The sequence below is a fragment of the Gossypium hirsutum genome, chromosome A03, assembly GCF_007990345.1.
Source record: "Gossypium hirsutum isolate 1008001.06 chromosome A03, Gossypium_hirsutum_v2.1, whole genome shotgun sequence".
In the NCBI taxonomy this organism is placed as follows: domain Eukaryota; kingdom Viridiplantae; phylum Streptophyta; class Magnoliopsida; order Malvales; family Malvaceae; genus Gossypium; species Gossypium hirsutum.
Window position 1 is genome coordinate 34,089,270 of NC_053426.1, and position 11,964 is coordinate 34,101,233.

The following is an 11,964-nucleotide window of genomic DNA, read 5'->3' on the forward strand; positions in this document are numbered from 1 at the left end:
TTTTATAGCCTTCTGACTTATGTAGACTATATCAAACTCTGAAAGCAAAATTTGCCATCTCGCCATTCTCTCATTTAGAGCCGTTGACTCCATCATGTATTTCAATGGATCAAGCTTTAAGATGAGCCAAGTGGTATGGTATAGCATGTACTGTCTTAATCTCCGAGTTGTCTAAATCAGCGCACAGCACAACTTTTCAATTGGTGGATATCTCATTTTACAGTCAGTGAATTTCTTACTGAGATAATAAATTACCTTCTCCTTTTTCCCTGACTCGTCACGCTGACCAAGCACACATCCCATAGAATTACTGAACACTGACAAGTACAGTATTAACAGTTTATCTGGGCTAGGTGGAGATAATACCGGAGCATTCAACAAATACTGCTTGACCTTTTCAAAAGCATTCTGGCACTCCTCATCCCAAGTACCTTGATTGTGTTTTCTAAGGAGGCGAAAGATAGGATCACATTTTTCAGTTAGTTGTGAAATGAACCGAGCGATGTAATTCAACCTTCCTAGGAATCCTCGAACTTCTTTTTGAGTTTGTGGTGGAGGAAATTCTTGTATTGCTCTGACTTTGTCTAAATCAACTTCTATTCCCTTTTCACTGACTACGAAACCCAATAGCTTTCCCGATCTAGCTCCGAAGGTGCACTTTGCTGGATTGAGCTTCAACTAAAACTTCCTCAACCTCAAGAATAGTCTTCTCAAAACTTTAATATGCTCTTTCTCTGTTTGGGACTTAGCAATCATGTCATCAACATATACTTTAATGTCCCTATGCATCATGTCATGAAACAAGTTCACCATGGCCCGCTAGTAGGTTGCCCCTGCATTCTTCAGTCCAAACGGCATTACTTTGTAACAAAAAGTGCCCCACAAGGTTATGAAGGTGGTTTTATCCATGTCCTCTGGATGCATCTTTATCTGATTGTACCCCGAGAAACCATCCATAAAAGAAAACAACGAATGTCCCGCCGTGTTGTCTACCAAAGTGTCGATGTGCGGCAAAGGAAAGTTGTCTTTTGGGCTAGCTTTATTCAGATCTCTGTAATCAACACACATTCGTACCTTCCTGTGCTTCTTAGGGACCAGCACAATATTAGCTACCCATTCGGAGTACTTGACCTCTTATAAGAATCCTGCATCGAACTGCTTCTTAACCTCATCTTTTATTTTTAGAACAATGTCTGGCTGCATTCTTCGCAACTTCTGTTGGACTGGCTTGCAATCCTGTCTTATCGAAAGAAAATGTACTACAATATTGGTACTCAATCCGGGCATATCTTGATATGACCATACGAAGATATCCTTGAACTCCCGAAGTAATTCAACCAGACTATGCCTTATGTCCTCGGTAATCAGTGTTCCAATTTTCAACTCTTTCCCTTCCTCTAGGGCTACATTTTCTATTGCCTCTTTCTCATACGGCATAATTCGTTTTTCCTCCTGTTTTACCATTCTTAACAGATCAGGAGACACATCACAATCTTGAGCATCTTCAAAATCCTGAGATTCTTCTTAAACACATGTTTTGCTCACAAGAGAAATCAGGAGTTGCGGTATCAGTGCTCATATCATTGATATCTAGGGACCTGTAGGGGTATGAAAGAATATACAAGAAATGAATGAATCTAAGAATGATTGTTTATGTGCTATGAATGAAAGAATGAGAATTGCAAAAGTTTAACGAAATATTGATTAAAAAGAAACCATATTCGTCCAAATAAAGTTATGTTTTATAATAATAGATGATCATAAGCCTTTTTCACAAACATAATCTTACTTCTCCTAGGCCCTAGAGTAACTGGCATGTTTTGAGAATTACTCTGAAAAATTCCTAAAGACTACAGGAAGGTCCTCCGCAGTCCAATTGTTTAGAGAGCTCCCCGGTTCGTAAGGGCGAATGCCCTCGAGGCTTCCTTGCTCCAATCCCTCGTTGTGTACAGCATTAATCTAATGACTCTCTTCTACCAGTAATCCTCCTGACTTAAAGGATTTGGATATAGATGGGAATGTCATCGGTTCCCACTCCACTTCTCCTCCGTTCAAACGCGCCTTTCTTCTCGCTTGGCGCTTCTCAATCTCTTGCCTCCGGTGCTTATGGTCTAGCTTGAAGCCCAAACCAAAGCGATCTTTCTTCTCAATCAGTTTTGGGATTTGAACCCCTCCTTGCAACTGTCTTCCTAGTCCTTTTCCTAGCAATGCTCCCTTCCCTATCATCATTTGTAGGGCCATCCTTGTGGCTCTAGACATTTTGGGTACCAGCACCTCACTTCCTTCCAAAATGAAGGTTGCATTGATGATTTCTAAAGAGCGAAAAGAACACTCAATAGCCGTTTCATTCACCTCGACATAAGGGGCCTTGCTAGTGACTACTGCTATAATGTTCTCCTCCGCATTTATGGTTATTAACCGTCCATCTGTCACTAACTTCAATTTTTGGTGCAATGAGGAGGGCACCGCTCCTGCCGAGTGTATCCATGGTCTCTCCAATAAACAATTATAGGAGGGCTTGATATCCATCACCAACAAATCAACTTCATATGTATTTGGCCCAATTTCCAAAGGGATGTCAATTCATCCCATCACTTTCCTTTCGGTTCCTCTTACCACATTGTGACATGTTTTCATATGCGAACTGTCAATGGGTAATCTGTTCAATGTGGATAATGGAAGGACGTTTCGACCCGTTATTAATGAGTACACTTGGAAGCTGTATACCTTGCACCGAGTAGTGATGTACAAGGCCTTGGTTGACCCTATGCTCCTAGGTGGAATTTCATCATCATTGAAGTAGATGAAATTGTCAGCACTGATGTTATTCACCAACCGGTCCAACTTGTTAACGGATATGTCGTGGGTGACATGTTTCATTAAGTACCTTCAACAATGCATCCCGATGCACCTCAGAACTCAGAAGTAGGGCTAATACTAATATATGCGCTGGCTGTCTACGCAACTGTTCGACCACACTATACTCGCTATGCTTAAGGAACTTTAGAAACTCCTTAACCTCCTTCTCCTTTACCGGCTCCTTGACAGGCACTTCAACCTCCTTCTTCTTCTCAACGTCAACATCCTTTGTTTTCGTGGGCTCCACTCTGATGCCCCCTCATCACAACGCTTCCCACTTCTTGTATGGGAACCTTCATTTTGTATGCCCCTAGACGCACTGGCTATACTCTCCCTCTCAAGTACTGTTACACTGCATCATAGCTCCATGGTACCCTCTTGTCATCCTTGTAAGGGAAAGGAGTGGGTTTATGGATGACGACCTTGGGCTCGGTTTGCGCCCCCACTTCATTATTCCCCGGCAAAGAAATAATAATTCTTGGTCGGCTGGTTCCTTGTCGTTCATTTTCCAGCACACATATTTGTCTTTTGCAAGAACTACCCTCAAAAATCTATAGCTCTTTGTTAACCATAAAGCCTTGCACCATGGCCTTAAACTCTTCATAATATTGGATCATATAACCCACCTCTCCATGAAATTCACAATAGTTCCCCATTCTTTCTCTACCTTTTCCAGAGGTCAACATACCTCTCTTCACCATCTCCTTCCATATTACTTTCATGGGTGTCTTCACCTTAGCAACATCTTCCTTGATTCTTCCTTCCTTAGTTTCATCAATGGCATTCACTCCTTGATTTCCATGATCTGGTAACAGATTTTCAGCATTAGGGGTACTGTCGAATTTCACAACCCCCATCTTGATAAGCCTCTCCACGGCCTTCTTGAATCCGGTGCAGTTTTCAATCGAATGCCTCGGTATTCCCGCATGATATTCGCATTTAGCATTTGCATCATACCATTTGGGGAACGGTGGCTGTAGCGGTTTCAAGTGAAATAGAGCAATAGCATTTGCATCATATAAGCTTTGATAAAACTCACGATACGCCACAGGGATAGGCGTGAATTGCATCCTTTCCGAATTCTGTCTTGTGCCCGATTCCTGTCTTTGAATACTTTGTTGCTCGACCGTGACTACTTTGGGTTGACCAACTGTGATTGCCCTCGAGTTGAAACTATTCATGTTATTCACCTCGTTGTCCTTTCTCCTTGGGGTCGATCTTTTAGCCGTTTCCCCATCAATTTTACCACCCCTTATGGCGTTCTCAATCATCTCTCCTACCATAACTATATCCGCGAAACTTTTCGTGGTGCTTCCAATCATGTGAGTGATGAATGACGCTTTCAAAGTGTTGATAAACAACATGGTAGTCTCCTTTTCTAACAGTGGTGGTTGTACTTGCATTGCCACTTACCTCCATCATTGTGCGTATTGCCTAAAACTTTCATTAGGCTTTTTCTCCATGTTTTGAAGCGTGATTCTGCCCGGTGTCATATCAGTCACATGGTTGTACTGTTGTATGAAGGCTTGTGCAAGATCTCTCCATGAACCGATTCTTGTACGACTCAACTGATTGTACCACCTAGCCGCTGCTCCTACTAAGCTGTCTTGAAAACAATGGATCAATAGTTGATCATTGTTCACAAACCCAGTCATTCTCCTACAAAACATTGTTATGTGTGCCTCTGGGCAAGTAATCCCGTTGTACTTTTCAAACTCCGGCATCTTAAATTTGTAAGGAAGCACCAAGTCTGGGACCAAACTTAAGTCTTTGGCATCAATATGATGATTGCTAGCGCCTTTCAAAACCCTAAATTCTCCTCCAACCACTTGCAATGATCCTCCAACTGTTTTGAGGATTCGGTTTCCATTCTTTCCCTCTCCATCATATCCAGATCAGGAGTGATAGGGTTGATCAGGCTATCGCCCAATTATTTCCCGACCCAGATGGGAAATTCACGAGGATTCCAGCATCAACCGACCCATGTTGAGGCCTTACAGTGACAGATGGCCTTCTAGGATGTGCCTCGGTTTGCAGTGGCACATAAGGCAGAGTAAAACCCAGAGGATGATCCTCACCTTCCTCACCAGTGATAGCCACAGGGGCTTTCCCTTTATCAGTGGCCCTTAGCAGCTGAGCCATTTCAGCCATCATATTCCTCTGAGCCTCTAGCATTTGCTCCCTCATGTCATTCTGCATTTTGGCCAACTGCTCTTGCAACTGGTCTTGTATATCCTTTTGCAATTGTTCGAACCTTTGATCCATACTCTTAGTTTTAGTGCGAGTGCTGTAAGGATGTGTGATTTCCATATTTTCTTTTCTACCTCTCTGGAAGTAAACTTTAACTAATTAGGGTCTTTCTATAACTTTGAATGCATATGATGTGATGTAATGCAAATGCATGAATGCAAAAAGGCATCGATCTCGATTCAATCTCATTTAGAAAATTTTATTTAGAAAAAGAATATCTTTATATATAAATGGATTACATATATGCCTTTGCCCTAATGCCCAAAGTTCTAACTTTATCTAATAAAAGGGCTAACTCTCGACCTTTATCAGACGCTGACTCATACATCATACTCAACGTGTCAGCTCGTACTGCTAAGTCTCGAACATATTCAGCAATCTCTCGGATCTGGGCTATAGCCTCTCCAATAATGTAATCCCTATCTCTGACTTGACCTTTAACTTGATGGAGCTCTCCTTTTATACAATTTTCCTGCACCTCGAGCTGCTCAATCTGAAGTTCACCATCATGCAATGCCACTTCCAAATCTTCAACCTTACTTCTTAGCTCCTTTAACTCGACCGTAGGATCATGGTTTCGATGCCAACGAAGGGATCTTACAAGCTCAGTTACCTTAGTCTTCAACCCTTTATTCTCTTTCTCTAATGCCAAATTCTATGACCGCATCTCTTGAAACTTCCTCTCCCAATACTCGGCTCTAGCTTTTTCCTCTTGCCACTGTTTCGAAGACCTTCCTAACCCCACTCGCTTTAAAGATACTTGTGTCTTCTTATACTCCTCTTTTAAATCATCTCGGTCTTCCTCAACCTTCCTTTTTTTCCTTCCTAACTTTTTCAACCTCCTTCTTTTGCAGGTCAACATCTAGACTTAGGTGCATCTTCTCCTCCTGAAGCTTTTCTATCTTCTTTTTGAGTTCCAAATTCTTTCCCTTATATTCTTGCTTTATGATATCAAGCTCCAAGGGTATCACTTGCAAATATTCCTCCATTGGTTGAGCTTATAGACATTATCGTTAATCCTTCTACTCCTCCACTCAACATATTCCGGGGTCGTAGCAGGATTAATGGCCACTCCCTTCAACTAACAAGTCTTGTTCCAAGCACTAGAAACCTCGCTAACCTTCCTCTTGTAATCGGCTCCTCTGTATACAAACTCACTTTGAGCCAACCCATGAGTCGCTGGTACGAACTGTCTCAATCCGTGCTGCCTCAGCACGAGCAAAGGGGCATAACCAATGGCACCCCAAATTCCCAGCAGCGAAACCCAATTAAATCTGCCGCATCGATAAAGTATCTCACTAGGAACCATCCATGGAGCTCTCCACTCAACATCCTTCGACTGAAGATTCCGAAGTAATGCTATCCAATTCTCTTCCAGCATATCCACTTTCCTAGATGAGGCTACTATATCTTTCAACGGGGAGTAGTTCTCAAAGAAAACCCGATAAACAATCCCATCAATCAATCGGAAGTGACTATAGAACCAAGCCAAAAGTAATTAAGCACACCCTATAAACCTGCCTGCACCAGCCCTCCTACATGCACCTAAGGACCTGAATGTCTCCGCCAAAATAGCAGGGACGGAAGTGACCTTTTTGCTGAGTCAATGAAAAAAGTCCATGGTTGTCTCGTCCACATATCCCAAAGCCCTAGGGAAAACCATCAGTCCATACAAACTTAAGGCAAAAATGTCTACCATCTTCGTCTCATCGGGGTGTGTCAAAATCAGATCTTTCAAAGCGTCCCACGAAATGCACTTGCACTCACCCTTTTCTTTAATTATGGCCGTGATCCACTGCTCGCTCATCCCCGTAATGGTTATTAATTTCTTCCAAAAGGTAGGGACACAAGCAGCTCGAGAATAGATCCTATCACTCTGAAACCTGGGACAACGAAGTAAGGCAGTGTACTCCTCCACGGTAGTACCAAGTCTACTTCCCCAAAAGTGAAACAACTGTATGCCGGGTTCCAAAACTGAGCAAGGGCTTGGAACAAGTACTCATCTACCTGAATATCGAGCAAGTAAGGTAAATCTTTGTAATTATCGTAGAATAACTGCTTGGTCTCATTGCACCACTAATCTCAAATTTCCTTAAGCTCTTGGAGATTATTCTGTGTGACACTAATACGAGTATAATCTAACAGCTCCGACACATATCCTATAGTTATATTGTCTCCCTTTTCTAGCTGAGTTTGCTCTGACCATCTATGAACCTCAGCGTTGCCCTCCACTCTATCAAGAAGTCTATTTTCCATAATAAAACTTCCTAACTTAGAAACTGGTCGTAAATCGATACCTTTGTGAATGCAAAATGCCATGCAAACAAAAGAAAAGAAATAGTCAGTATCACATGATATCAATAAATCTCAAAGATAATTTATAGGGGTAATATCTAAAGTATAGCTCTGACTAAGTTGGGCTCTTATAGTTTTTCTATATGAGGTTGGTTCTAAAGTTTGAGGTACCCGAACCAGCAGATTCCTCGATTCTCACCCATTATAGGCTCATTTGAAACGAGTTCAGTTCAGGGGAATATATTTCCCTATTGCTACACGGAGATGAAAATCTCACAAAACCATTGGTACGGATGTATCCCGAAAGTGATCAATTATCCTACACGAAGGCGAAAACCTCACGAAGGCATAGTTTCTCACTCCCACTTAAGGGTGCGACCACAACGGTCATGCAAATGCAATGTACATCATAATTTAGCGACACATACAATAACACATGTAATACAAAAGGATTGAATTTCTAAATTTTCTAAATTTCTGATATTAGGAGAAAAGGGGTAATCAACTATACGGCTTGGCTTTCTTGATCTCCCCAGCGGATTCGCCAAGCTGTCGAAACCATTTTTAAATCGAGTTGGAAATAAAACGGGGTTCGACTTTGAAAAATGAAAACAGGAGTCGCCACCAATATTTTTAGGTGTGATTGGATCACCTTTTAAAACATTTTGTTTAAAAATCATTAGTTTCGGTCTACAGAATCAGAAAATGGGTTCGGGAGCCGGTTACGTACGAGGAAAGGTTAGCACCCTCGTAACCCCCAAAAATTGGTACCTAATTGATTATCAAAATGTCTTTAATGTTGGAAATTTGAAAGTTTTAAGATGCAATCCCCTTTAGAATATTTTGATTAGAGTTCACTTGTATCAAATGAATCAAAATATCACATCCAGTAAGTTAGGATGCAATACTTTTAAGACATTCGAAGCTAAGCTAGCCTTTTTTTAAAAATTCCTGCCTCGAAATAATAAAACGTCATATCCAGTAAATTAGGACACAACGCTTTGAAATTCCAAGATAGTTGCTCGTATTTTGAAAACCTTAAAAACTTAGAAGGGTGCTTGACTATTCGAACTCAACGAGAAAAGTTGCAACCTAGTAAGTTAGGGCACTACCTTTCTCGAAGCTTCCAAATACCAAGCATTGCCTTTTTTATTTGAAAACTTTTGAAACTCATTTTTAATTAATGCATGAAGAGCCATATATATATATATTATAACATGTAAGATAGCATATTACAATAATAGATAGCTAAGGCATGCATTTAAATAGTATAATAGTAATAATATAAAGGTCCTATACTAGATATATACATAAATATAGCAAATCTTAGTTACATAACAACATACATATTGAGATATACATAGCATATATTGAAGATAAATAAGCAAAATATACGGACATACAAAGTAACAATTAATTTAAAAAAAGCGATACATGATATACAATTAAACATATAAATATATATACTAAAACAAATGTGACAATATATAAATAAAATAATAATAATGTAGTAATATATATATATATCAAACAAAGAACACTTAATAATATTATGAACTAGCACTTAATATATAGATGATATAAAATATAATAATATATAAAAACATAATACGTGTTGAAATATAAAAAGTGAGTAATTTAAAAAATATATATAATTAAAATACAATATTTAATAATACACAACAATAATATATATATGTAATAAAAACTTAAATAAATATAACGAAATGTAATATGAAATATGTATAATGATAATAATAATGTAACATATAAAATATAATAAAATAAATATAAAAGGAAATAAAAAATGAAAAAAAAAGAACAAATATACATGTATATAATAATAAAAATTATAAAAAAATGATAATAATAGTCTAATGAAGAATATATACTATTTTGTATAACTAATATTTTTTTAAATGATATAAAATAAAAAGGATTAAAATTGAATTTAATTAAGAAATTTGGGGGTTAATTTGCAAAATAATAAAAATTTTGGGCCTGATTGAAATGCGTATTAAATTCAAAGGACTCTCTGGGCAATTTAGCCCTAATCCCAAAATGACACCGTTTCCACCAACTCAGTTTTAAAGCCACTGTGAGGATCAAATTGAAATAAAATTAAAATATTAGGGCTGAATTTAGAAAAATAAATAAAATGAAATTATAAATATTAAAATTTCGAGAAGACCAATTGAGCAATTAACCCACTTTACGAAAACACGCGAATCCTCTCCGGGTAATCGGGTCAACACGCGAATCCTCTGCATGATACGGTGTCGTTTTAGTGCTTATTGAATTAAGCAAAACGACACCATTTTGGTAAGGTTATATAAACCCTGATTTTAGCTTTTAAAATCATTTTAGTCAGGTTTTAAAAAAAAAAGGAAAGAAATCCTCTGAAAGAAGATCTGGGCATCCGGCCTTGGGGTTCTGCCGAACCTTCGTCCCCAGTCTTCTCACGCGCTCACGCGCCACCACACTAGGTGGTCGGAGGGTTAAAAACCCTCATTCTTTCAAGAAAATCGCAGGTAACCTGTTCCTTTTCCATAATACTATCAATTCTTTGCTAAAGATCGATTTGTATATTCGTTGAATAAATAACAGAATAATAAAAAAACTCGAATCACCTTTTTGAAAGAAAATGCTTGAACTTCTCCTTTATAAATATGTGTAAGTGTATTTTTTTCTCAAAATCCGGTCCTTTGTACAGATTTGTGAAGAGGCTTTTATAGCCCTCTATGAACTGTTTACATTTAGAAAGAAATCTTTGATTTCTTTTTCTCCTATCTATTTTCCTTTTCTGCTGTGTTTTCTTTCCTTTTTTGCAGGTAACCGCGAGGATCTCGGTGATTCGCTGGTGTGATGAATGCTGGAGCGCCAATGGTGGCACAATCCAAGGCCAGGATTGCTGCAGGAGCAACAATCTCGGCAGCGAAAGGTCGCTGGAACAAAGTCGATTCGGCCTTGATTCAGGAGCTAGACAGACGTGAGGGAGACAGGCTTCTGGATAGCGCATTGATGGCCTTGATTCGGGAGCTGGACAGACGCTCCCCGAATCTTCTAGGAGATGTTGAGGCGCTAGGAGGGAAAGGCAGAAACCCTAGGGTTTCCTGCCTCAGTGTAAAAGTTTGGGCCAATTGGGCCACTTAAGTTTTGTAATCGGGTTAGGGGTTTTAGGGGCTAATAGGTTTATTAGGGGTAAGGTGTAAATGGGTCTGTTGGGTAGTTCTGATTTTGGGCCTCTGTATATGGACTGTTTAAATAAATAAACATTTATTTATTTTAAGTTTTTGGTTTTAAGGCCCGGTCAAATTTGGGCTATTACAAGAGGAACTGAAATCAACCATTGAAAGCAAACGTATTTAGTAGAGAAAATAAGATAAAAGGAAATTGAGAAGAAGAAAGGTCGTCGGGAAAAAGAAAGAAAGAAAAAAAAAGAAAATAGTTTCAAATATATTTTTTTTAATTATTTTTTATATTATGACATCATTTATGCAACGTGTCACAATCTTATTCTGCCACATGTCCTGAACTTAATGGCGTTAGACTCAAGTATCAATTTAGTTGATGGAAAAAAAATTGGGTACCAATCTGGGACAAAAAAACCATAAGTGCCAATTTGGGAGAAGTTGCAAAGTTCAAGTACCAACTTTATATTTAACCCTTTAATTTTTTAATTTTATGAAAATTTTAACTTTTATTTAATAGAATCGGATGGAACGGTCGAACCGAACATACCAGTCAAACCAATCGAATTGGTTGGACTAACATACTGGTGGCCTAACGAGTTCGACAACCAGTTCGATTCTAAAAACTAGACTGGACTTGTTCGTCAAACTAGTTACACAAGGCATAAGTGGACTTGCTTAGGTATAAATTAAAAGTAAAAGGTTTAAAAATAAAATTGTGGAAATTATGGTATAAATGAAAATTTTAAACATTTATATTGTATTAAATTAAATGCATGAAGCTTCGTCAATGTTTTTAGAATCGGACCAAACTGGCCGATTAGATTGATTGGATCAGGAATCGACTAGGGTACCAATCCAAAATAAGAGGTCATATTAGTTGACTTGTGAGCCAGCCGAATCGTCCTAATTGGCAATTGAACTGTTTTATCTATTTTTAAATAATTTTTTATTTTCAATAACTTATTCAATCGAATGGATTGGATCGATTGAATTGATTGAAATAAAAACCATTGATTTGATCGGTTTATTTTCCGATCCAATTCTAAAAATCTTGAACTTCGTTGATGATATATTATAAATTAAAATTAAAAAAGTTATCATGTTTTTCGAGATTTTAAAGGAATTTTGAAATTCAAAATTCAACTACTATGAAATTAGGCTTGGATTTGTCTAAATTTAACTTTGACTTTTATTTTTTATTCAAATAAGGAATTTATATTTTCAAATCAAAATCAAAATTTGTTTACCCAAATAATGGTTTCTAAAGAGGCCAAAAATTAATTTGAGATGAATTATTTGACGTTAAAAAAAAAAACTGCTGTGCCAAAATTTGAAAACCCAATTAAGCCAACGACTACCTGGGAAG

General features: G+C 38.3%; 1 protein-coding gene across 1 annotated transcript; it reads right to left on the minus strand.

The window, feature by feature from the left end:
- Positions 1 to 4,773: 4,773 nt before the first annotated feature.
- LOC121217914 (uncharacterized) lies at positions 4,774 to 6,098 on the minus strand. Its single transcript, XM_041094532.1, has 3 exons — positions 5,918 to 6,098; positions 5,462 to 5,751; positions 4,774 to 4,992 (listed from the first exon to the last, which is right to left on the minus strand). Exons 1-3 carry the CDS (start codon positions 6,096 to 6,098, stop codon positions 4,774 to 4,776), a joined length of 690 nt encoding a protein of 229 aa, XP_040950466.1.
- Between the last annotated feature and the right edge of the window lie 5,866 nt (positions 6,099 to 11,964).